We start from the raw sequence: 27987 nt of genomic DNA on the forward strand, positions 1-27987 counted from the left end.
ACAGGAAAAGGACCCGCAGCTTAGGTAATGATCTTCCACCTGTCTCCCAAGATCACTTCCATATACTATTACGTTTAGAATAAACACCAACATAATGGTATATCACTCAACCACATTTTGCCTGAGTAGAGCATGTACATGTTGAGGATAATAATGTCTGAATCTGTGCAGTGTAAACTTTCTATATAGTATAACATAGTGAATCCAGGTTAAAATAAATTCATTTATGCCTAATATTAAGTGAAGTTCCACTTTATTAGTTTGGCTCTAGGGTAGCCTGTAGCTTTACATATTGTGTGAAGGAGGTTAAGCATAGCATAAATATTTATTAAAATTCACCCATTTCTCATTTTCCACCTGTTTCTATCCTAGTTCTTGATAAGAATTATACAATATTACTTGAACCAATGCTTCCATAACCCTAAACAACAGAACTCCAGTCCTGAGTGGCATTGTTTATCTCTATTTCCTTATGCATCTGTTTTTATGGTACTCATAGTGATAGTGTATGTTATTGTTTACTCACACTGATACTAGTTCAAAGGCTTTGAGTAATTGTCAGGGTCTGCTGTGCTTAGACAAAGCACAAACCAGTAGTGGGTTGCTACTGGTTCTACCTGGATTGGCGAACCGGTAGCGGCAGCGGTGGGAGGCTCCGCCCACTCGCGCCAGATGCTTCTGCGCATGCGCAGAAGCATCATGCACACACACACACACACACACAAGCGAACCGGTAGCAACGGGTTTTGCAACCGACTACTGACACAAACCTAAACTACATTTGATGTGAACTGATGTAAATTGTGAATTGTGCCAATAGAATTCCAGTCATTTTATGATTCAGTGTCTCATACAAACCCACAAAGTTGCATTGGAAAAGCCATAAGTAGATATCAGAAGGCAGAATGTAACCTTGAATGCAGTACTGTACATTAGAGCAAAGCATACATCAGGATCTTGTGCACTTGGTGGGAAAAGAATTGCAGATTCTTCTTAATTGAGGAATGAAGTCTAAGCGAAGATAAGACAGACTTCTTTGTGAAATCTCAGTCGGTTTTCTTACCACAGGATATTGATATGGACTATAATACAGGTAATCCTCAATTTACAACCACAACTGAGCCCAAAATTTATGTTGCTAAGTGAGAAATTTGTTAAATTTCTTTTGCCCCCCGATTTTTTTGCCCCATTTTATGACTTTTCTTGCCACAATTGTTAAGTGAATCACTGCAGCTGATAAATCAGTAACCCGGTTGTTAAGTGAATCTGGCTTCCCCATTGACTTTGCTTGTCAGAAGGTGGCAAAAGGGGATTGCATGACCTTGGGATGCAGCAAAGATCATAAACATGAACCAGTTGCCACAAGCACCTCAATTTTGATCACATGCTTATGGAGAACACTGCAAAGTCGTAAGGGTGAAAAACGGTCATAAATCACATTTTTCAGTGCCGTTGTAACTCTGAAGGGTCATAAACCAACGGTGGTCAAGTCGAGGGCGGCCTGTACCGTACCATCCTCCCGCGCGCATAATAAATACAGGGCGTTTTTTTGCCCCTTCTTGCCGCGCCGCTTTCCCACAGACAGGAGGCGGCCGAGCCGGAGAGAACGGTCGGTGGCAGCGGACGCCATTGGGTTGCTATGAAGTGAATCCCGCCTTCCACAGTCTCCGCCCTCGAAGCGGCTGACTCGGCCGGCGGTCCGCAATTCTTCCCGGCTGGATTCCTCTCCCCGCGGGATTGGGCTGTCCTGCACCGCTCACGCGCTCGGCTGCGGTGGCTGCTTTGGCGGGGAAGGAGGAGTTTGGGGAGAAGATGAAGGCAGCGGACAGCAGCTGAGGCGAGGGCGAGGCGAAAGCGAGGGGCGACGGATAGAGCAGCTCCCGCCCGGGGTTTCTTCTCCAGCAAAGGGAATGGCTTACGCCGGGGCGGCGGGAGACGAGGAGCCTTCGCCCGGCACCTCCAGCCGCAGAGAGGACGAGGGCTACGGCGGAGGCCAGGCTGCTGCGATGCTGCGGGAAGCCCTCTCGCTGGAAGAGATCCTCAAGCTCTACAACCAGCCCATCAACGAGGAGCAGGCGTGGGCCGTTTGCTACCAGTGCTGCGGTTCCCTCCGCGCCGGGGGTCGCCGCGGAGAAAGCCTGAGCCGCCGAGTGGAGAGCCCTGCCGACATCCGCATCTGGAGGGATGGGACCGTCACTTTGAATGGAAGCGGCGCCGCTCGAAGCTCGCCCGGAGCAGGTAAAGGTGGTGCGGTCTTAGGCTCGGCCCCGCCGCTTCCCTGCTCGGCTTTGATGGTTGGGTTTTTTGTGTTGTTTTTTTTTTTTTTTGCGAGGAACCGTTTCCTCTCCCTCTCACCCGGTTTCCCCCATTTGCTCTCGTCTCTTGATCTTGCTGTTAGTCAGTAGTGTCTAAGGGGGAATCTCATCCTACCTTCAACCCGCCATCCATCAGTATTTCTTCATCCGTTTAAACTCTTGTTGCTGGGGTTTTTTTTAAATTAAAAAAAAAATGGAATATGGATTGCCTCCGTTAGTGAAATTTTCTTCCCCTCCCATCCCCTCCCCCTTTTCATACAGTACAAAATTGCTTCTGGTTATACAGCTTGTACTAAAACTGTTCAGCTTAGCATTTCTTCATCCCTCCCTCCTCCCTACAATAAACGGGCCTCTTTTATACATATACATATATACATGTATATATATTTATATATATATACATATACGCATATGTGTGTGTATATATATGTATATATGTATATGTATATGCATATGTACATGTATATATGTATAAAAAAGGAAAATCTCACCATTTGACACCCTCCCCCCCAAATGCTGCATTATGGCTGATATATAAGCAAACACTTTTGAGTCTGCAGGAAATGATTTGTACAGATTGCATTTTGGAATACCTAAAAAAAAATGTGTAATTGCAATGTTATTTTCAGGACCACAATATGGATGACTATAGTTGATTTCAGTAAGATAAGCCTGTATCTGTGTTTACCAGCATTGCTTTGGCTTCTTGCTCAAGCTAGAATTTTCTTTGCTCCTACTTGATGAAAGCCTGGGAAAAAAAGCAATGCAAAGCTGCTCATATAGGTCAGCATGATGGTGGGGGAGGGCACTGCAAAGCAAAACAAAGAGAGCAGCTGTCAGAGTCCCGGCATGCTGTTAGCAGAGGTTTTAATGACTACTGGCTCTCTATCTCTCTCTGTGTGTGTTTGTGTGTGTGTGTTGTGTATTACATCCAGACAAATCAGGTTGCTGATAATTCGAATACACATTCTATGAATATAGCACACGACATCCTGATCTTATAGTTATGGGCAGTCTTGTGAGAAATTTATGTTCATCTTCTAATATCTAGAATCTCATATTCTAATCAGTATTGTATATTGAAACGAGAATATGGAAAGCAAGCTGAGAGTGAATACAGGAAATAAAATATGACTTGTTAAATTCCTCTACCAAGATTGTACTTATGGACAATATGCCAGACAGGTTCAGCAATTATGTATAATTTTCTCTTCATGTATGTGAGTAATAAAATACCATATTTACTTAGTCGTGCTTGGGTTAGCATCTGACTATAGTAGTCATTATAAACATATTTTTAAAAGTCATGTCAACATCCTAAACCAATGCCAACTCAACATAAAATCATTCTGTCAATAAACAGATTATGTCTTTTTTTTTGTCAATCAAACACTACATAAGAAATGTGATACATGTTGCACATCATAAAGATCCTAATTTTAAAATGGACTACTAGTGAACAAAACAGAGCAAGAACTAATAAGACTTCAAATTGGGGGGTAAACTAAATATGAGATATGATTTTTATGCTCTACTGTATGGAAAGTAATAGGAGAATTTACTGTAGTTAATATCTGCTTAATATTGGCCCTTCATAATCTTAAAAATTAATTAATGAATTCTTAAATTCTAAAACACGTGTTAAATTAACATTCTTATATTAACTAGTTAAATAATATACTAGCTCTATATTACAAGCACAGTAATTGTTTTTATGATGCATTTCCATGTCTGGGATTAGGGCACAGAGTTTTCAGATGAGGGACTGTCCCTTCTGTTCAGGTTTTTATACCAATACAGTGAATAACAAAAATAATTCCTCTTAGTACTGGTCTATAATACCTGAAATAGTTACTGTATTCCTCTTGTCTTCTTTCTTTTAGCTATTATATTACTAACTTCCATATTAGAATATTTTTATTAGACTAACTAAGATTTTAAAAGATATGGAAATTCTGGAGATCCCCATGCAAACAAGTAGGGCAAAAAAAGTCTGAATGTGTGCAAGTGATTATTTTTGCATCGACAGACTCTTAAAATTAAATATGGAAGAACACTGCAGGCATTCTAGTTAGGCTGAATTTATGCTGTGAGTTTCAGTTTATAGTCAGCATTTCCGTAATGATCAAAGAAAATTCTCCCTTTTTTAAAAAAAATGTAACCATGTGGAATATTTATGCTTGCATTTAACAGAGCATGTTGTTTATATTCTTGTTAATACTTTCAAAACATGTCAGTGTTACTGTGGGAGGTAAACGATATTGTTGACAATCCCCATTAAGTTGATTTAGTAATATTACCTATTTAATGTTGTACTTACAAAGCATTCTACTGTAAAAAATTTATAACGAGACACTGCATCATCAAATATATTATGCTCTGTATCAAAAAGATTGCCAGACATTGATAAATAAGATGTATTACAGGTAATCCTTGACATACAACAGTTCATTTAGTGACTGTTAATGACTGAAAATGACAACAGCACTTAAAAAAGTGAATGACCATTTTTCACATTTATGACCGTTACAGCATCCCCTGGTCACGTGATCAAAATTCAAACACTTGGCAACTGATTCATATTTATGAGGATTGTGGGTTCATGTGATCATATTTTGTGACCTTTTGATAAGTAAAATCAATGAGGAACCAAATTCACTTAACAACTATGTTATTAATTTAACAACTGCAATGATTCGCTTAACAACTGTGGCAAGAAAGATCATAAAATAGGGCAAAACTCACTTAACAACTCTTGCTTAGCAAGAAAAATTTTGGGCTCAGTTGTGGTTGTAAATTGAGGATTTCCTGAATTTCATTCAATGTTTTAATTTAGAAAGTTTTAAAAATTTATCGGATCATTGAAGAAAGATCTCAATATTCCTATACCATTATTAATCTAGGTCCATCAAAATGACTTTAATTCACAGGTTTTTAGTGGATTGTTAAATAAGCCACAATTGGTTGGGATATTATTGTTTACAAATGGATCAATTCACATAACATACATTATTAGATAAAAGATAGTACAAGTGGATTAATTTAGTCTTAATTTTTTCTTTAAAAAATACTTTATAAATAAAAAAAATAAAAATGTGGCAATTGGTAATGAAAACTATGTGGTAGTGAAAAATAAACTTATAAAGAATGCTATTAGATAAATAACAATTGCAATAAGTTTTAAGTTGTCATGTGAGTACAATTATTTTTAAGTTGTTGAATACAAAGGCTTATAAGCTTTTATGGAATTCGTCTGATAGCATTGCCTGTATTGGTCCTTTTTCTTAATCTGAAAAAAAGGGAAGAAAATACAAATATTTGTGTTCCTTTATATTGATATTAGGAATGTTGTAAATCAAATGCTTCAATGTTTTCTTTGAAGATTATATATGTCATAAAATTCCACAAACAAATTGAGTGAATGAAGTAAACTTCGCTGGATTAAAGAAATTCAAATAGTTCAAATAAAGCAAGTCATGTCATCTTACAAACTTCAAGAGAAAGAAAATTGCTAGGAAATTTGAATTTCCGGGGTAATATATTTTTGAGAAGATGTTATTAACTGATTAATATAAAACATATAGCCACTAAATCTCTCTTTAGTATAACCATTCTTCTTGGAGTAATTCCTTTTCCTTTTAGAGAAGGGATTCCACTATCCTGTCCTATCCTATCCTTCATATCTCTGTAAGTCATTAGAATGTGTTGAGCTGAAAGAAAAACTTCCATTTGAGGAAAATGAAGTTCATATCTTTTCTGCATCATTCCCTCAGGTGAAGAATGCTGAAAGAAAAAGTAGGGAAATTGAAAAGCAAGAGGTATAAGATATTTTTAAAACATAAGCTATATGCAAATAATTTTATAGAGTCTTTGCAATAGTTAAGGGCAAGCTTGGGGGGGATGGGAAAAATGGATTTTTCATTTCGAACCTTTGACAATTTATGAACTCATAGAAAAGAATACGATTGACTGTCTATTCTAGGATCAGCAAAGCAGCATTTAGAGCCACATTTTCTTGCAAATCCAGTTTCTTTTAATATAATATAAAGCCCAAACTTCTAACGTTACATTTTCTCTCATTAAAATATTGCTGTCCAGGCTATAAGCAGAAAACTTGTATAACAGGAAAGATGCACTGCAGTAAAGTGACTGAAGAACAAATTACTGTAGTCCAGTAATTTCAGGGTTAGTCTTTTCTTAAATCACTGTTTTGCATTAAATACTAAAGATGCTTTTTTTTAAGCTGCAGCATCTCAAATAGATTGCACTTGTAGTCATACAATATGAAATAATTCAGTTTCATGGGATTGCATAACCCATTGAACCATACATTTATAATACTCCTTGGATTCACACTGTACAGATTAGTGATCACATTTTAGCGTAGTATTGTGATGTGATATGAATACAGCCTTCAACCGGAATCTTATCCATCATTGCTAAAGGAGATAATGATTCAATCTTTGAATAATGAAGTATAGTATAACTGGAACAGAGCACCAGGTTAGGAAAAATTGACATAATGTTTAATATATATGGCTGTGTTCTGACTTAATATTATTGATCAGTAATTCTAAAATAAATTCCCCCACTCCTCCATTTTTTCTTTATGGGTACAGTATATAGAAACATAAAAACTGACAGTTTTAAATGTAGCCTGCATATTAGATTGTAGACTGAGACGCTATAAATCCCCATGAATAAAATGTGGCTCTTGGTCACATATAGAATTAGTTTACCCCAATTGCTTCCTCTCCTTCTGAAACATTCAGAAGGAGCTCTGGGGAGCTAGCAATGCAGCCCCATAAGGTCATAAGCTTTTAAAATTATTATGTGATTTATATACATTAACTATATTCTATATGACTGGAATATCTCCTGGAAGATACATGATGACAGCAGAAACCACTAATCTGGTATCCCAAAATGAGCTGTGTCCAAACATCCTAAGTCCTTCTGGAAAAGGGAATTGGAATCCCCAGCCTTCTGCCCTGTGGTTCTCAGTATACTCAGTATACAGTATACTGATCAAATCTATTTATATTTTGAAGAGCTGTCAAAGTTGTATCTGATGCAATATCAGCTAGGTAAAATTACAGGTACAGTAGTTGTCAACTTACAACTGTGCATTCAATGACCATTCAAAATTAGGACAGAGCTGAAAGCAGGATGGTTACAACCAACCCTCTAGAGGCCTAGCTATCCAAGCACCCCATAGATATATGATTACAATCTGGATGCTTGACAGCTGGCTTAGCCTTACCAGTTGTGGCTTGCATTCTTAAGAACCCTCTCCAACCCTTGCAGTTTCTCCCTTGCACCCTTATGCATCCCCTTGAACCTTTGTGCACCTTCTCCAAGCCTCGCTACATCTCCCTCGCATCCTCACACACCTACTTGCACTCTTCCTCACCTGGCATCAGCCACTTTACCTGCTTGCAAGCTATTTGGTACTTTCAACTTCCTGCCAGTTTCCCTATTGACTTGGCTATGGGGAGCCAGCGAGAATTGCTTCACTTAATGATGTGGGGTTCTGTTAGCAACAGTAACCAGGACTGCAAGGACTGCCATCACTGAACAGAGCGATCAGGTTTTATGATCACACTGCTTAGTGATGGACATTCCTGTCTCAATTGCTGTCATAAATTGAAGAATACCTATACTCTGAACTTATCCCTGGATATATGCCACAACTGAATTGGGGAAGAGGTGTTGTTCTCTAAAAATTTCCATGCTCTTTTATTTCTACATCTTCCCCTGTTTGACAAAAACAAGGCCTTGGACATAATGGAGAATCTGATTTTGTTCTACCATTGCTCCACTTTTAAGATTATTAAGTAGTACGGTGATCATAGGAATTGACTGTTAAAATAATGACAGAAGTGCAGTCTCTAAACTTGCTGTGATAAAAATAGCAAACATTTTAACTTTTCAGGTTCAATAATCTCTGTAATTTCAATAAGCTTCAGTAAACTTTGGCTTCAGTTGATTTTATTGAGTGTGGTATTTTGATTAGTGAATTTTATTATTTTATTGCTTTTTGCATTTATTTCTGTAGTTGTCTGCCACAGAGTCACTTGGGATTGGGGCAGAATATAAATACAGATGAATACATGCATAATATATAATATTTTATGTAAATAATATATTTGTATTATATTTACATTTATGAGTCAAGATAAAAAAAAAGTTCTTTCTTGGATCTAATTTGATATCACATGAAGCAGAGTTTGTTTAGTCATGAGTATAAATCACAGTTGATTGAATAAGCCATAAATCACAAATTGTGAACCACATGCAACAAAGCAAAAGACAAATCCCATTATTGCTTATATATAAAATGCTGTTCTTTTAACTTCCAAAGCTTATTTAGGTATTGAAGATGATGGCTCCACAAGTTATAATGGACTGTATCATATCACTAAACAAAATAGAAAAAAGTAATTATACATCTATAACAGCAAATTTACAGTAGTACTGAAGAACAGTTACCATATTTTATAACCAATTACTTCAGTTGGTACAAAATTTCCAAAAGATGCTTTTCCTTCATGGCAGGAATCCAATTATTTCAGCTCAGTTGTTTTCAGAAAAAGTTCGTTGTAATATGCACTAAGAATGTGGTGGAGGAAGACTTTCTGTGGAATGGTTTGTTTTTTACATAGTTAAAAATGGAAGCCAATCTAGGAGTTAACATTTTTTGAACTTGGATCATTTTATTTTAATCATGCATGATAAAGGTTGAACAACACAAAATGTATGTTAGGAAAATAAATGGAAATATTTTGTGCTCTTTTGTGCTCTGGGGGAATATGTTGTAGTTTTGGTTAAATATGATTCAGTTTCTCACGTATCTTTTACAATTTACTATTATGCAGAGCAACTCTGAGAATAGTTCATGCACATTTTTTTCTATAGAGGAATAACCAAATAATAATTTCCATCCATAATGCAAAATAGAATCTCTCAGATACAAATTCAGTGTGAATTAGCTTTAATAAATAAACATCAATAGATTAAGCATTTTTCCTTAGAGAATGTGAAAGTAAATGCAACTCTCTTGCACAACATTATAGTGTTGAATTTTTAAATAGAATATTATTATATAAAGCTTAAGCAGTGGTTCTGAAGCTCAGAATGTTTTTTATAGCTTTGATTTCTGTAGAAATAATAAAGCAGGGGGGCCGGGAGGTTTTACAATATTTTTCAGGCTGTGGATGCAAATCCTCCCGCCCCAGCAACCAACAATTAAACGGCCATATCTTACAATATTTCACCAGTATCAACTGAAAATGCCAGAATATGATAAGATCTCTTGCAAAAACACTGGAAATATGGCAGAATTGCTACATTTCAGTTGATGCAGTTTGTTTCTTTGTTGTCCTGATAACTGAACTAATTAATCAATCAATCTAGGCAGTGGTGATATCTTCTCCGGTTTGCCACCAGTTTGCTGCCCACGCATGCACTGTGTGCGCCAAACGCACATGTGTCATATGCACACGCATGCACAGTACACGCCAAATGCGCGCTTTACACGGAAAAAGAAGGCTTGGGAAGGTAAGTAGAACAGCGAGGGGAGGGGTAACAGCTTTGCCGCGTGATTTAGATTCACTAGAAAGCAGGATTTCCTACTTTCTAGCGATTTTAAATTGTGCGGCACAGCTGATCGTCGGAAATACTGGTTCAGATGAACCAGTTGCTTTTTTTATTACCAGTTCGCCTGATCCGGTAGTTTTTATCACTACCGGTTCGCTTGAACGAGTGCGAACCGGTAGCATTTCACCGCTGAATCTAGGGTTTGCTTTTCAGTTTTATAGTATTTGACTAGTCATTTAAGTCATGATTCTGAATTTGTACATGCAATGAAAATAAGAGACTGTCAAAGTTAAATTGATTCACTGTATCTCCCTACTGTGCAGATCTAATGGGAATACACAAGGTCATTAAGATTTCACTATCTAGAATTTAAAACCTCAATTCAAATACATATATTTTGACATCTTTTGTTTAAAAAAATAAATGGAGTCAATAATTTAGAGTCAGACTTGGGGAACTAATTCAGCTAAGTATTAGTTTCTTTCCCCAGGAAAATCCTGTTCCACTGATCGTTGCCAGAAGAAAAGACTTTGGAAGGCGAAGGAACTTCCCTCTCTAAAATCCATCCCATGAAGCATTCATTCCCTTCCTCTGTGTCAGGAGAGGTGATTCCTCAGTGCTTCTCTGTAAACAGGAGGGGGTGGAACAGAAGTTTCTGGGAAAGTGCCCATTCCTGTTCTAAAGAGAACCGCTTGGAAACAACTTGGAAAAAGACTCTTTTCTTTCAGTCTGACAAAAGGCCATCTGCGAATAGCAGGGTCTTATTACTTTCTTCAGAGACAACAAAATTCTCTAAAACCCTGATTTTACCTCTTCCCCTTTCATATGTAAACCTTTTGGTTTTATTAATTGAATAGGAAATATATGGAATTGCACATGAAATAATGTGAGAGCCAGTTTGGTCTAGTGATTAAGACACCAGGCTAGAAACAGGAGACTGACTTCTAGCTAAATGATAGATATTGGATTTATAAAATCTTCCTAAGGACCATCTTAATTTTTGCATTGCATGTACATTTCTTTAAAGTGTTATTAATACAATCACTTACCTTTCAAAGAAAAAAGACCACAATAATCTGGATCCAATCCACAGAGGAAGTGATATATAACTAAATGATCTATTTTGAACAACATCTTATTATGAAAAAATATGAAAAAGAATTGCCAAAAGGAAACATTAGCCACTAATATGCTCTCCCTTTGTGTACACAGAAACATTTTGTAAGAATCCATAGCTCCTATATATTTGTTTGATCATGCAAAGAATATACATGGTTGACATAGTAATGATCACCAATCTTTTTTCATTTTTCATTTTTGCTGAGCTGAAGAATTTTCATCCTTTTAGCCAAAGATGGCATGCTGAGTGACTTACAAATGTCACTAATAACACATGCATTTGTAATTTTCATTTTTAATACATATTCAAATGTCAAAGTGTAGCTTTCTTTTATTTGTAGTAGTTTTATTGTACTCAGCACTAGTCAGTCTATAGTTGGCTTCCCACTTTAAAAAGACTGTGAGAACTATCAGAATGCAAGTTGTCTAGAAACAAAAGAACTGAATATATCTATCTTGCAAGAGAAAAATCTGGGACAAATATCGAAAGAGCTGGCATATACAAGAAGGGACCATCTATTCATTATGGAAACTGAGGGCAGGACAAGAATCAATGAGATGAAAGTAGATGAAAGCAGATTCAAATTTAACATTAGGAAAGATTTAATACAAAATATATTTCCACTTATTTCTTGCTAGTTTTCAGTGAACAACTTTTGCTGTCTCTAAACTCTTGCACTGATGGATGCAATATTACGTTATACACTAAGACATGAATAATGCTGAAAGTCTTATATGTTAGATGAGTTGTTGATCAGAAATGGAACCAGAAATAGGAGAGATACATTGTTCGGTACCAATAGTTGAAGAGGAAGAATATGCTTTTCATTCTAAAAAGGGGGGAACATTTCCTTGATGAATACATCTGTAGGTATTTGCCTTTACATTAAATTCAATGACAATACTATAAATGATAATGCTATAAATCTTGCTTGTTAAGTACTACTAGAATTATGAACAGTAGTAAATTCTCAAGTTTGATAAACTTAGCAGCTAACTTAGACTAAATAATTTCTTAGCCTAAACAAACTCAAGGGTCTGTAACAGGGGTGGGTTCTACTTACCTTTACTACCGGTTCACATCGCTCCCGCACCCTCGCGCTCTTCTGCATGTGCAGATCACCTATGATGATGTCCGGGTCAGTGGGCGGAGCCTCCCACCGGTTTTAATACTGGTTCTTGCGAACCAGTCCAAACCGGGGGCAACCCACCACTGGTTTGTAAGCTTCATTTCTTTTCAGACTGTGTGTATATTCCCTTATGCTAAATATTTTTGATGAGTAACACTAAGGAATATTACATCGTTGTAATATTGCAGCAAGAAAAAGGAGTTAAAATTAAAATAAGCTTCAATTTCATAAACCACTCTAAACTTCATGTTGGGCAAGCTGAATACAGTACTTTAATTTACCAATTAAATTGGATGGATTAAGGAGATAACATCAAAAAACAATGGAATATCTCATTATAAAATAAGCACAGACTTACATATTTTTCTATCTTTGACTTGGAGAGGAATTGAGGGATTATCCACAAATCCACAAATGTTTATCTCAGAAGTTTGGAATGGTGTCAGATACCAACACCTTACCCCTCAGAGATAAAGGTGAGGCTAACCTGGGGGGGCGGGGGTTCCCTGTCTTCCCAAGACAAACAAATTGATAGGCCTTTTTAAAGTAATTTAGCTATTTACTCCTAAAATTCTTTTGTTTATACCTTTAACTGAAGAAAATCATGTATCATAGGGCAAAATCTTTTCAACAAAGGTACCTCAAGTAGATTGACTTAACAGAATCCAAAATCTGAGACCCATGACTCCTGTAGATCTGAAATTTGGCAAATTTTATAAAACGTTTTTTGACATAGAAATTATCATAAAGCATTTTATGACATATTACAGAATGTTATAAAATGTTTTTGTGCTCAATTCCTGATACTTGACTATGCTGAACAGTTCAACATGGGCTAATCTCAAGGCAGATACATCTCTGAATATCCCTCTGATTTTTAAAGAACTTTTCCAGTACGTTAGAAGCTGTACCATTGTTGAAGGCACTCATAACCAGGCCTCAGAAGTGGTGGGCGAGTGCACACATGTGAACACGTATCCCCATTTATACAAACAGCGGGCAAGCATGCATGCATTCCATTTGCGTGAGCGGTGGGCGTGCAGTCCTGCCCTTGTGCAAATGGAGCTGAGCGCACGCACACTTTTCCCACTGCTCATGCAGATATATCCCCTCCGCCCTGGATGGCCTGCAAAGCCAGAAAGACTCTGGTATACTGTGGTATACTCTGGAACTCTGGTATAAAGCACCTAGATGAGATAACTTCTGTGGAAAGGTACCATAAAGAATTGTGTCAAAAGCTGCTGAAGTCCAGGGTTATACTTGTCTAGCACAGTTTTGTTGCAAAAATCAAGCATAAACTCGGAAGGAAATGGATCTAGAAAATCCATCCCCCCTCCCCCCCCCAAAAAAGTCAAGTCTAATCACCTATCAGGTCACCTACCATATTCAAACATCTTGATCTGGAAGTCTATATTGACCACTGGTCTATAATTATTTAAATCTTCTGGATCATTTTTTTAACCAGTGCTTTCACTACAGTTCTACTTAATAAGACTGGGACCATTTTTTCTTATAGAAAAGCAAATCTTTTCTTATAATTAGCAAATACAACCCCAGCTTGGACACCTTCCTACCAGATGTAACAAGAAGAAAGGCCGAAATGCATCTGAAAGGATGAATTAATTTATCAAATACCAAGGTAGTTGTGTTTGAAAGTAAAACAAAATAAATTATTGCAGGTTATGGATAAATGATAGAAAATCCGAACAAGTATATACATTTGTGTATTTTTATCCTATCTTTTCATTTTTATAGATAACTTAAGGCAGCATACTTAATACTCCTTCCTTCTCCTATTTTCCCCACAACAACAAAGAGAGTGACTCACCCAAAGTGAGGCATTTATGTCTAAAACAGAACTAGAATTAACAGTTCCCTAGGTTCTAGCTTGGTGTTTAATCACTAAGCTAAATTAGCTTTCCAAAATCATTCTCTCAAAAGTTATTCATACGGTAAATAGTTTAAGGGCAACAAATATACAGGAAGTCTTCAACTTACAACTATAATGAAACCTGCCAATTTCAGTTGTAAGTTGTGATACTCATAAACTGGGCCATCCCATGCCTGACCCGATTTTAAAACCTTTCTTTATGGCAATTGTTAAGCAAATGCTGCAATTGTTAAGTGAATCTATTGTTTGCTATGGGGCATTTTTACTGAAAGCCAGAAGTAACCCACCTGTTTTCAGCAAAAATTGTGGTCCACATGAGATGCAAATGGCTTGTAAATGCTGAATGCCCAAAATAGAACTTTGGAACCAGGTCATAAGTACCTTTTTTGGGGGGGGGGAGTGTCCGTTGTAACTTTGAATGCTGTGATCGGTCACAAATCAAGGATTACCTGTATTCCCTATTAGCTATCTATGTTTCTGAAGGAACAAGGGATGAGTTTACATTCTGTCAGAAAGGTTTAAAGTCTGTCAAAGCTATTAGTGAATTTCCCTAGCTTAGTTTCCTTTCAGGTCAAGTGTCACCCACAGGCAGAAAAAACACCCATCAACTGTTTTCCCCATCTTGGGCAAGGGCTATCTTGGAAGGAACCAAGCCTTAACACATGGCTAGACCCATAGGCTTAGCCATCTAGCAAAACTTGTTACAAAGAGAATTTATCTGCAAGGTGAGATCAAGGTGCGTAGGCATGCCCAGCAAAGCAGAAGAATATTTTCTGCTTTATTCAACAGTCCTCCTTTACCTCTGCAGAACAGGCTCTTGATTTTCAGGACATCTCTAAAGCTGCCTGGTAAAACAACAGAGGCTCTTCTGTTTTATTGGGTATTTTTTCCTTACTCCTTAAATCAGGATCAGGATTTCACCCTTTTCCCTGTAGACCTTCTCTACCCTTTTCAGTCAGCCACAGATTGAACACCTGGAAGATAGACTTCCAGCAGGAGATAGAAGAAACAAATCAACCCACCAATCATTGTGAGCCAGTCCCTAAAATAGCAAATAAGCACCAGAGGAATAGTCTGGTGAAGTGAGGGAGAACTTTTGAATTAAAAAGTTGGCCTGAAAAATTGCTGATATTTCCTATATTGCTATATTTGCTATATTGCTAATTATATAGATATTTGCTATATTGCAAAACAGGATTCTCTGGCTTCAAATCACTATTCCCCTTAGCTTTTTTTTTTTTTAAAGGGACCTTGAATGTCTTCTAGTTCAACCTCTGCTCAAGCAGGAGACCCTATACCAATGATGATTAACCTTTTCGGCACCGAGTGCCAAAACTGGAGTGCCTGCACACCAGAGCACCGGAACCCAGAAGAGAGCAGCTGGCCAGTGCGCATGTGCGCAGCGGCCACCTGCACTTGCGGGTTTTGTCACAGGCATGCGCCCCAGACAGCTGGTCTGGCATGCATGCACACAGGCTAGCTGCTCTCTCTTGGGTTTCGGCACGCGCATGCGCACCGGTCACCTGGTCTTGAGTGAAGACCAGCTGGTTGATGTGCATGCGTGTGCCGGAACCCAGAAGAGAGCAGCTGGCCAGTGAGTTTGCGCGCTGGACCAGCTGTCTGGCGCATGCACGTGCTGGACCCCAGGAGAGCAGCTGGCGATGGTGCGCGTGCCCACAGAGAGGGCTTTGTGTGCCACCTGTGGCACGCATTGCATAGGTTCGCCATCACAGCCCTATACCATTTCAGATAAATGATTGTCCAGTCTCTTTTTGAAAGCCTCCAGTGATGGAGCACCCACAACTTCTGAAGGCAAGCTATTCCATTGGTTGATTGCTCTCACCGTTAGGAAACTTCTCCTTAGTTCTAGGTTGCTTCTCCCCTTGGTTTCCATCCCTTGTTTCTCATCTTGTCTTTTGGTGGTTTGGAAAATAGTTTGACCCCCTCATCTTTAGCTGAAGGATGCTTGCAAATAGAGATAGGTGGCTCTTTACCCAATACATTTCTAGTCCCATAAACCTGATCAATGTGTTTGGAGACCTGACAGGTAAAGAATCATCTTTTCCAGTCACCAAGTAAATTTAGTATTAATTAATAAGTAGCACAAATGGGAGAGTTGCACCCTGAATTGGTGTGAAAGAGATGGCTTTCTGTGCCCTGCTTCACTGTGCAGATTTACCTCTCCTGTTGTCAGCTTTGGCTCAGGCTGATCCACGTGTCTGTTTGGGGGCTCAGTTTGAGAAACCTAGGAAGAACATAGGAAGAGCTCAGCTGTAAAGAAACCAACTGCCCAAAAGCAGAATGGAAAACAGTATGCAGGGTCAGAGGTGACGGGGCATAGGTGCCAAAGCCTGGAGTGGTCAGTATAGGTAGGCAGTATAGGTAGGCAGTTTCAACTATTGCCCATGTCACCAACTACATTGTTAATGTAGCCAAATATATATTAATAAAAGAGGAAAAACAGTACTTTAAAACAAGCAGTTAAAAATGACCCTAAGCTCTCTTTCATGTGTGCTGAAGATAAGATGGAGACAAAGTTATAGGGACAAATTGAATAACCAAACCAGCAGAATGTGTTTGTCCTGCGCTTAGAGGGTGCTCTGAGTTTAATGGGCCTTACTCTTAAGGAAATAGACATATATTCTTAAAAACAAAAAGAAAAGAAAAAAAGCAGATGACACTCAAATGGTTTCTGTTCACATATTATTTGTTATGTATGTGATTGCAAAGTAAAAGAGGATGTGTATGTATGCATTCAAAACTGATGATTTTAACATGACTTTGATTATGAAAGGGTTTTCAATCTTGCCTTTATCAAGTTCATAGACAGAATGCAACTGAGACTTTCTCAGTTTTTTTTAAATTGACTTTTCCCCCCTTTAAATGTGACAGTAACTTTTCCTTTTACATTTTTAGGTAAATCTGAACATTCACATTTTTCTGAAACAAAGGTAAGACTTTATATGAAACATAGTATTGTTTCCTATATATTTTGTCACAAGCTTTTAGTAGCAGTCTGTAACACTGACGTGAGGCAGAGAGTTCTTCCTCCCTCCCTCTTAATGCATGAAAAAAAACACTGTTCGAACACAGAAATCTTTTACTGGATCAATTCAGAAAATTTAATGTTTCATAAGACTTCCAATATGCTTTGGAGTCAACAGCAAACCAATCATACAATTTGCTAAACACTGGATACTACGTACACCAGTTGAAATTCTGGAGAGCAAATAGAAGCATGAATAATGATTTTGCTTACAGCTCCAATTGTTCTACTTCAGGGACATTTTTAATAACATTGATTTACAATTTCAGTCTGACCAAATGTGATTAGCTGCAATGAATACAGCTGAAGCCAGGAAGTCGTACAAGGAGTTCTTGTTTAATGACAGTAACTGAGACTGAGACTAACTGCAGTCATAAAGCATGACATTACATAACTCTGTTGACTTACAAAGGCAGTTGCTGTTGCCATTGTTAAGCAAATCCCAGGTGTTCATTAAATGCAATGTCACATGATCACCATTTGTAACCTGTTGACTTCCCCAATGCCTTTGCTTATTGGAAGTGAAGGTCACAAATGGCAATCACGTGGCTGCCAGACTCAGCAACCATCATAATTAGTCAACAGTTGCCAAGTGCCCAAATCACAATTACAAAACTAGTACACTATGATGTTCACTACTGTGAGGACCAATCCTACTTCTCTTTCAATGAAGTTACATAGTTTTATTTTTCTTCCTATTTTATACATTGATAAAACAATAAAAGATTGTTTGTATTGTATTTAATGCTGTCATAACTTTGAACATACCTTTGAACCCTGAATGAATGGTATATGATTTGGATTAAAACATTATTTTAAAATAAATGTTAATGGTTATTTTAAAATATGACAAGAATATGATCAAATATGACTCCATGCAATATAGTCAGCACAGGTGTTCTGTTAAGATTTTTTTTTTTTTAATTTGATTTATATGCCGCCCTTCTCCGGAGACTCAGGGCGGCTTACAATGCATTATGCAATAGCCTTCATACTTTTGTATATTTATACAAAGTCAGCTTATTGCCCCCACAAACTGGGTCCTCAATTTCCCTACCTTAGAAAGGATGGAAGGCTGAGTCAACCTTGAGCCTGGTGAGATTCAAACTTATAGTAATTGCAGACAACTGGTGTTAATCACAATGCTATCAGTCTGCTGAGCCACCAGGCCCTTTTTTAAATATTGGGTGTAGGTATGTGCATATCTTAATTTAAATAATGCCAATATTTTTGCCCTAAACTCTTTAAGGGAAGGGAGATGTTTTCTTCTGCTATTGCAGTAGCTGTATTTTATTTATTTATTATTAATTAATTCTGTATGCTGCCCATCTCACTATCGAACAACTAGGGTGGCTTACCATACCAAAAAAAGAATATGTAAACATGTTAAAACATTAAAATTAACAAGAAATTTGCTAAACTAGTACATGAATGGGATGAGGTGGAATGTTCTTAATCCAGTAGCCAGTATGCAATGCCCCCATCACAGCACAGTCAGGTTTTTAGGCCTTTCCAGAAGCTGGGAAGGTGGGGGCAGATCTCATCTCCAATGGTGTAATGTTCTAAAGGGCAGTAGCCATAGCAGAAAAGACTCTTACCCAGGATCCTGCCAGCTGAAGTTTCTTGACCAATGGGATATGCAGCATGCCCTTCTGCTGGAATGAGTGGGGCAGGCTAATCTCTTTGGGATGAGATTGTTCCTCAGGTAGAGGAACCATTTGTTTCATTGCTCTTAGCTCCCTATTTTAATTTGTTCAGCTACTCTTTAATTTAGTATTTAGGTTTGGAATATACTTCTCTTCGGCTACATACATGCCTATAATATGCAACTAGGTCAGGGGTATCAAACTCAATTTCATTGAGGGACACAACAGGGCTGTGGTTAACCTCACGGGGCTAGCTAGCGGTGGCTGACTGGGTGGGTGTGGCCAACTGGGTGGGCATGGCCAGTTTGACACCACTCTCCAAACTGCTGGCATGTTTCCTCTTCTCACTGGGTAAACTGGGCCGAAGCCACACTGGCCCAATGTTTCCTCTTCGCATTAAGTAGACCGGGCTGAAGCCACACTGGCCAAATGTTTCTTCTTAGCATTGGGTAAACTGGGCTGAAGTGACACAGGCCAGCCCCTTACATTTTCCAGGCCGGCCCCGTGGGTTGGATCCGACCACATTGCGGGCCGCAAACGGCCCACGGGCCTTGAGTTTGACACTCCTGAACTAGGTAAATAGTCTATGTTTATCCCAAAATATTTCAAAAGTAAATTCAATGGATTTGTTATCTGTAGCTATTACTGAAACTTATATTTGTCAAGTTCACTAGAAATATTATGAGATAAAGTACAAGAATAAATAGATTTTTGTAAGTCTCCCAGATTGATATTAACATTAGACAGTTACACAAAGGGTACTGCATTTTTGCTGAGCTCACTTCTCTACAACTTATCAATTCAACCAGTGCGACTACTTTCACTGATCTCATTTAATTTGATCTTGGTGAAAATCTATATCCAAAACTAGTTGCATGTAAAAAGGTATGCTCCCAATTAGTTAAAATATATTGGCATTTGCCCTATTCGGAATCTGACATGATTTTTTAAAATTTCACAATACTTTGCAATCATGCAGATATAATGCTTTATTCATATAGTTTACCTGTAACTGTAAAAATAGTACAGCTGGCCAGCTAGCTATTTGTTGTAGTTTTGAAATATGGAGGAATCAGCAATCTAAATATCTTTATTAATTGCATTATCCAACACTGACTAATTCATATCAAAGTGAACTAATTCAGTCATCTAAAAGATTACCAGTGTAATCAAATAACCAAAATGTTCTTTCTCTGTAGTTGTTGACATTGAACAATACATGGTACCATGAACTTGATACAAGAGAAGACACTTTAAAATATCTACCTGCATGTTCTCCAATTTGTTAATATTTATAAAGCTGCAATTAAATATTTAAAAGTACTGTTTCTGTTATAATTGTATAGGCAATAGACTTTCAGTGTGCAATTCATGAAAGGTTATTTGTGAAGCTACAATTTTAAGTATATTTGGTTTCTTTGTTTGTTGAGGGAGTTCACATATCCAAATAGGAAAATTAACAATCCTTCTATTTGAAGAGTGAAACAGTTTTCTCTGACCTGTACATAATGTTCTCAAGAATGTTGAAGAAAAGTCATGTGCTAGTAAAGAGAACAATGTATGTACTTAAATAACTGCTTTCATTATTTAGTTTAGAGTGGTCTAAACTATTATATGGATTATTTTTATATGGAATATTATGATAATTTACTGTTGATTAGATCCTAAATAAAATGGATGGTTTAGTCATCTATTTGCCAATTTAGAAATAATCTGTACTGAATTTCAATTGGTCTAATAGTATATTTGTAATGTAATTTATGCTATTGCTATGAATTAATTAATAATGGTATTATATTTTATGTGGTAATCCATTCAGTTTGGATTGATATGTTTCAGAAGTTTGCAAATCAGAATATTAAGTGTTACCAAAATTTCTAACATGGCAGGGTAAACATAATTTGCTATGACAGATGATCTTTGAACTTTTTAAAAAAACAAGCTGAAGGAATAAATAGCCCTGACGAAAAATTAGAGAAGCAAGAATTTTGGCCCAAAACAGCTTTTTTACTGTTTACAAGGAAAAACATGCATTGAAGCTTTGTTATTTTATTTATGAATATGAGAACTTCAGGGAAAGAACAAGCCTATGGACAATGCTGTATTATATTGTTCAAGTGTGGGAGAATGGTATGCATGATTTTGTATTACAGCATGAAACGTGAAAATAAAAGATCATAATATAATGAAAAGGTCTGGTTTTTAATGCTTGTTTATTAAAATATATAACAAAGCAAGAAAGAGCCCTTCCTTATATTAGTTTTCTAATTATCTGCATTAAAGTCAATTATATATATTAAACTAACTAAAGTCTATTATTTAAATTTCAATTCCTTTCAAACATGAAAGAACTAGGAGTGGTAGCTCTGAAAACAAGACTGAGAGGGATGTTTGTCCCATTTCCCTTCTATTAGTTCTAATTTCTGTCCTACATTCTCCTCTTGGAACTTTCCCTTTCATCCCCACTTTTCCTCCCTGAACCTAAATCTCTTAACAGTAGACTCCCTTCCTATATTATGTGGAGTAAGCTTGCGGTGCTCTACTCAACTGAGCTTTGTCATACCTATTCAGCAGAAGATAGCTGAAACATTTCTACATGTAGAGTTCAAAGGAAGAATGATTGCATAACATTGAAAGCAATCTGGTTGCAGCCTGGTTATTCAAAGCAACAAACAAAAATTAAACACATCCACTTTATCCAATTTCAGTACTTTGAAAAGTACAATCAGCAAGATAGCTTGTTGGGGGGGGGCAAGATGCATATTAGAAATTCATTGGTTAATGTCTGGATTATATTGTAATATGTTTTTCCCTTATATAATATTGATTTGGTAAGAGTTTTTTTCTTGTTTAACTACTGATTTAATATAAGCTAGTCTTTTGCAATCGGTTGCTTTTCAGATATTTTGGACTGTAACTTAAATAAGATAGAAGTTGCAAAATGACTGTTTATCTAAAACCTGATATAATCCTTTTTCAGGTTATAGAATCCCTAGGAATTATTATTTATAAAGCACTGGATTATAGCTTGAAAGAGAATGAGGAGCGGGAGCTCAGCCCTCCCTTGGAGCAACTGATTGATCGTATGACTAATACAGTAGAAGCAGATGCAACCAAAGATGAAGGTTATGAAGCTCTGGATGAAGCTGCAGATGATGAACATAAAGGCAATATTGAAGTTATACAGTTTTATAGAGATGTCATGAAGGTATAGTTTTAATCTATTTAGCCAATGTTGATATTTAAGAAACCCTAACCCTAACCCTAACCCTGACAGTATATTCTAATTTAAAATATTATTTTCATCTGATATGTGCCTTGGCACAAACCTGTTTTTTGTTTTTACTGCATTTCAGTTTTCAAGAGTCTATTGTCTTCTACTACAGTCATTCCAATACAAACCTTCTTGGGAATTTCATCACTGCATTGATATAATATTCTTCTACAACCCACACATTCTTAGCACATTCCATTTTCATATAAACAAATACCAGAGAGATCTGTTTATCTCAGTCAGATTAAAAGCTAAAGGACATTTTTTTTGCAATATGCAAAGTTGGGTATATAAAAACTATTTTTCTGTAAATAATCTTTTATTTAACCTTATTTATTTAACATTGTAAAGTTACCTTTTAATTCAACATGAAAGTTTTTCTGTCAAAATACAATATTCACATCTTAAGTAGTTACTATCTCTAGATATTAACATAGCCTTTGAGTGAACATTGATTCCTGGTGAGTTTCTTCCACACTTAATGACCAGTTGCTTGGCAACTGTTTGAAGTTACAACCACTCACACACCCTCCAAGCTACTTACAACTTGGTTCCAGAGGTCTGACAGCTGCACATGTCATCGCAGTCAAACAGCTGCAGTCAATGAGTGCATTTCAGGCATTTGACAACCAACTCAATTTTGTGGCCAATTGTAGCATTCCTTGAACCCATGACCACAATTTTTGACATTGTTTTCCAGTTTCTGATCTCTTTGTCTGGGTTCCACAAAAAATAGCCAAGAAGAATATGATTCATTTAATAACTTCAGCATTTGTTTAATGACCACAGTGTTCACTTAACAACTGCTGCAAAAAAAGTAATAAAATCTGATCCAATCACATGGGTATCTGAACTTATGGCCGTCATGACTTACAAGAGAAAGTCCAGGCTCCATTGTGGTTATAAGTCAAAACTAAGGTAGGCATAGTTTTCTATTGCCTTCTCTTTGAACATTTCTTTCAACTTTAAAGGCTATTCAGTAGACTAATATCAAACAGATACAATCCTGCTTAGCTTGTTGAGATCCACCTGGTTATATGCCATCCAATGGACATCTATTATGTACTGTGTAGGAGAAGATTTGGGTAAAGAAATGTCCAATTTCACCTGATCAAAGCAACCTTCTACAATACTGTACCATAGGTAACAGCATTTAGAATTTGGGTTTGTGTGATATACTTGCTGTCTACATGACTGTGCCACAATTAGAAAAAAACAAAATATGTCCATTTATGAGAAATTCACAAGTTGCTGTAGTTTTGGATAATGAAGGAAAAAATTGGTGAAACATTGTCTTAAAACCAATAACACAGCATCATCTGCAAACATTCCTTACGCATACCTCAAATGTTCCTTATGCTTTTATCCACAAATATACAGTATTAAGCAACCAAGGAGACGCTCTCCCCCATCCCAACCCAGTTTTCAACCTTTCACTAAGCATTCCTTTCTGACAGATGGTTTATTTTCATCATATGCTGCACCTACTATGTTCAGCAAACAACCATCAGTTCCATATTTATGCAAAATCTGGACTGCAAACTTCTTCCTAGCACAATGACACAAATGCACTTGCGAAATTTTAACTTTAAGAACAATTATAATTTGCTTCCTTGTTTGCTCAAATCATGCCTATTTTCTCTGTGAGAGAATTATAGTTTTTTTTAAACCATTATTATATTACTTGTGGTAGAAGATTTCTGTATAAGTGGTGAGTTTGGATAGCTTTGATGGTTTACAAAAGTATACTCGGATAAAGTAATGATGAAATTCTTTAAAAATAAAAAAAATTCTAAAAGGCTTGTTTGAAAAGCCAGTTTTTTTCCCCATCTTGCTGTAATAAGAAAGTATTCGCAGATAGGCACTATGTTTGTCCCCTCGTGTGAACTCAAGCATTTTTTAATTCTTTATTCTAAAGTGCTGCACACCTAAATACTACACAGTATCTAAGTATCTATGTGTTCTCTTTTTGAGGCTAATCTTTCTTGGCCAATGCCGTTTTAAATTCAGGGTTGTTTTTTGTTTTTTGGCTTATTGAAGAAAGCTATGCTATCCTGTACAGGTAGTCCTCTACTTACAACAGTTCACTTAGCGATCGTTTGAAGTTACAACGGCATTGAAAAAAGTGACATGACAATTTTTCACACTTATGACTATTGCAACATCCCCGTCACATGGTTTACATTTGGTTATTTGACAACTGACTCACATTTATAACGGTAGCCTCCCGGGGTCATATGATCCCCTTTTGCAACCTTCTGACAAGATTTTCCTTGAGTTCACAACTGTGATATAGCCAAATTTAAGGACACTAGAACTAATCTTCCTCATTTCTAAATCACTTTTGGGATTTTATCATCTTCACAGTTAAAGAGAGACTTTCTTTGGAAAAGATAAGCACTTCTCTGGCAACTTTATTTTTGGAGCTACATTTAAATTGAAACATGGGAAATTTATACCGATATTAGCTTGACTAATTCTATATATTCATATAGAATTTTTTTTCCCCCATTTTTATTTTTTATGTTTGAAACACAAAATTGAAAACTTACTTTTTAATTAAACTGGGTTGTGGGATTGTAGCCTGAAGCTTCAGACTGGCATTGCTTGATTTTTTTTTTTATCTGATTAGCCACCGATTGGTTGGATTTATAAACAAAAAATTTTCCTTTTTTGAACCTTTTTTTTTTTAAAAAAAATGAACAGAAAGAAATTTTTGCATGAGAAATCTGTCTTGTTTACATATTAATTGTAAAACAAAACCTTAAAGGTTGTTTACAAGGCCTGGACATTTTACGGCCTGCTGGCCACATCCAGGCCTTTGGCTTCCCTATCCAGCCCTTGGCAGTGGTGGGGCAATGGGGCTGGGAGCGAAGGTGGGGGAGAATGACGGCAGCCCTCCACAGCAGTCCCAGTTTCTCATGTGGCCCATTGGGAAAATTAATTGCCCACCCCTGTTTTAAACCAGGTCTTAATTTAGTGAAGATCTGGAACTAATTGCAAATAATGTACAGTCAAAAACAAATCTGCCAAGCTTTTTAACTTGAAGAAGAAATTCTTAAGCTGATACTGATCATGGAAGCAGTTTGCTAAATTCATATTGATCCATATGAACCTGGAGAAGAAATAATTCTCCCATTGTTTTGGTTTTTTTCCTATTGCAATTTTCACTTTATCAAGCCTTGGTATAATTATTTTATTAGGATTTATTGTAGATGCACTGGTTTTATTAATGCATATATTCATGGGCAAAATAGCTCTAGGTATTGCTGGATGATGTATGGATAAACAACATTTGTTTTTTATTTTCTTGGATAAAGAATAATTCAAGTATGGTTTAAAATATTTTGTGATACTGAAAAGTGAAATTACATTTCTCTGATACTTAAACTATAAATTGGACATTCATATTTCCTCTGTAAAACAAAACTCATTATCTTATTGTAACATGTTTGCATAGCTTTGCGCTACCCATCTGCCAACCCAGTCAGATGCGCCAAATCACTATCAAGCGGTATGTCGCGCACTATTTGCTGAAACAATGGAGTTGTACACATTCTTGGCCAAAATTAAAAGTGCTAGAGAGGTAAGCAATGTACAAATCACTTAGTCATTTGGCTTTTTGCATTTCAAAAATGTCTGTCTATATTTCTGTTCTTTAGTATTAACACTCCAAAACAATTGTTTTTGTAATTACAAATACTAAACTTCTATTTTGGTGAATTACATTTGTCATAATTATTCTGATTTCAGTGGCACCATATAATTATAACTTAAATCTGTCAATATTGGTATTGGGCTCTTTCACTATTACTATATTTATTTGGATTTTAGTTTTAAATTGATATATTTAATATAAATTCATTTTGTGACTTGACAGTAGATTCAAGCTTTTCACTTCTCACCATCTTGTTCCTTCACCACTGTCACTATACCTTTCATATCAGTGTGTTAACAAATTATCTTGTTTATTGTGTCTGTTAAAAACATTGTTTGGAAGTGACAAATGCCAAAACAAACATGTGATAATTATAATCTTTTTAAATGTGAGTCTAAAATCTTTTTAAACTGTAATGGTGCTGATGTTGTTTCAGGTATTGCTAAATTATAATGCATAATATCCTTTACCACTGACCATAGAATTAATAGCTATAGTTCAGCAATATTTGTAGGGCATCGATCTTATTGTAAACAAATAAATTTTCTTTTAATTAATAGAATTTAAAGAAAATGCAGGAAATGGACAAAGAAAGAAATAAAGACTCTAGCACTGATCTTGATGAATTAAAAACTGCTGATTGGGTGAGATTACTTGTTTAAATAAAGTAATGGCTTTATATTACAAACTTATAGACAGACAACACAATCATATCAAATGTTTATATCAAATGTATACGAAGATGCACAAATATAAAATCTATAAAATCATGGCTAATATTATATCTGTTCTTCCTCTATAAAGTAAATAATAAAGAATTTATTGTTACTGAAGTTAAGAAACATGACTCTAAGGTGCTCTATTAATTTCAAGACATGCAACTGATTATTTGATTATGTGACAATGTACGGTAATTAACTGCTTACTTGTTTATAACCTTTCTTACCCTGCTTACATGTTTCCAAAGAAATATTGGAAATTAGTTGGAAAAAGATAATTGTCGCACTATTCAATAAAATAAATTCTAGCTTATAAAAGCTGAGGCATCATTTGTTTTGTGATACATGTAGAAGTTATAATGAGTATTTAAGTATAAATATTTAAGTTTAGTAGGGCTTAAAATACAATAATACAAATTTCATCACCTATTAACCCTTTATTCTTAACTACTTCAGGCACAGTTTTGGGTTCAAGTTATGAGAGATTTGCGAAATGGCGTAAAACTTAAGAAAGTTCAAGAACGTCAGTACAACCCTCTTCCCATAGAATATCAGCTCACGCCATATGAAATGTTGATGGATGATATTCGATCCAAGCGCTATACTTTAAGAAAAGTTATGGTAAACTCCGTCAAAATTTTATCATTCTTTGTATAGCCTCAAATTATGTTAGGACTACTAAAAAGAACAAAAAAAGAGAACTATTTTTGTTAATTTGAAAAACTAATGCCTTCTGGAGGGGTTTTATATTGTTTTGTTTAATTTTTGCCCTGAAAATATTAGAATCTTAGTTAATTTTACAAGCTGTTTTGAAAATCACCTCGACTTCAATAAAAGTGACTATGTTATAGGATCTGCCATTTCCCAAGAAAAAGGAACCTTATTTCTATGGCAGATAAAAACTAGCTGCGTAGATTTTTGTATTGTATCACATTGATTTAACAAAAATTGCTCTTCACAGCAGGAACACTAGTTTATAAAATTGAAGTTCATTTTATTTCATTGTATATATGAAAGCTATAAATGCTTTACCAAAAAATTTGGATAGCTTCTAGGTATCCCTTCCTGTGACCATTGAGCACGTGATAATCCTAAAGCTAATGCTTTATATAGCGTAATCTAAAGTGCAAAGGTCCATGAATTCAATTTCCGAACACCTTTTGAACATCTGAATATAGGTTTCAGATAATATAAAACTGGTTACATAGTGCCTGCCTCCCAGTGGTCAATGGGCTGCATTTCAGTAACCACTGCAATTATGTTTGTTCTGGAATTCATTGCCTTTTGGGATTGCATGATACTGATGTGCAAGCAGAATAATAGATATTTTTCTTCTCTCTTTTAGGTCAATGGGGATATTCCTCCACGATTAAAAAAGAGTGCCCATGAAATTATCTTGGACTTCATCCGGTCTCGACCTCCATTAAATCCTGTATGTAATACAATGGAGGGTGCAGGGGGGCAAAGTTAATGAAAACAAGAAATTTTCTATATCTTTTTACTTTAACCATATTCAGGTTTCTTCTATTGCTTCTCTCAGTCTTCTCTAAAATATAGAAAACACAGATTTTTTTCTTATATTTTGTAGCA

At 36.3% G+C, this 27987-nt stretch overlaps 1 protein-coding gene across 4 annotated transcripts in view; it reads left to right on the forward strand.

Moving 5' to 3' along the window:
- Positions 1-1436: 1436 nt before the first annotated feature.
- The window catches only part of SPIRE1 (spire type actin nucleation factor 1), a 46423-nt gene continuing 19872 nt past the window's right edge, over positions 1437-27987 (forward strand). For all 4 annotated transcript variants that reach the window (XM_034429422.3, XM_060682051.2, XM_034429423.3 and 1 more), the window contains exons 1-7: positions 1437-2238; positions 16971-17005; positions 21727-21954; positions 25481-25606; positions 26239-26322; positions 26854-27018; positions 27743-27829. In XM_034429422.3, coding sequence (XP_034285313.2) covers positions 1911-2238; positions 16971-17005; positions 21727-21954; positions 25481-25606; positions 26239-26322; positions 26854-27018; positions 27743-27829 — 1053 coding nt within the window. In that variant the 5' untranslated portion in view covers positions 1437-1910. The remainder of the gene's footprint in view (positions 2239-16970; positions 17006-21726; positions 21955-25480; positions 25607-26238; positions 26323-26853; positions 27019-27742; positions 27830-27987) is intronic.

The sequence above is a fragment of the Pantherophis guttatus genome, chromosome 3 (genome assembly GCF_059756535.1).
Source record: "Pantherophis guttatus breed Tessera chromosome 3, ASM5975653v1, whole genome shotgun sequence".
Lineage (NCBI taxonomy): Eukaryota > Metazoa > Chordata > Lepidosauria > Squamata > Colubridae > Pantherophis > Pantherophis guttatus.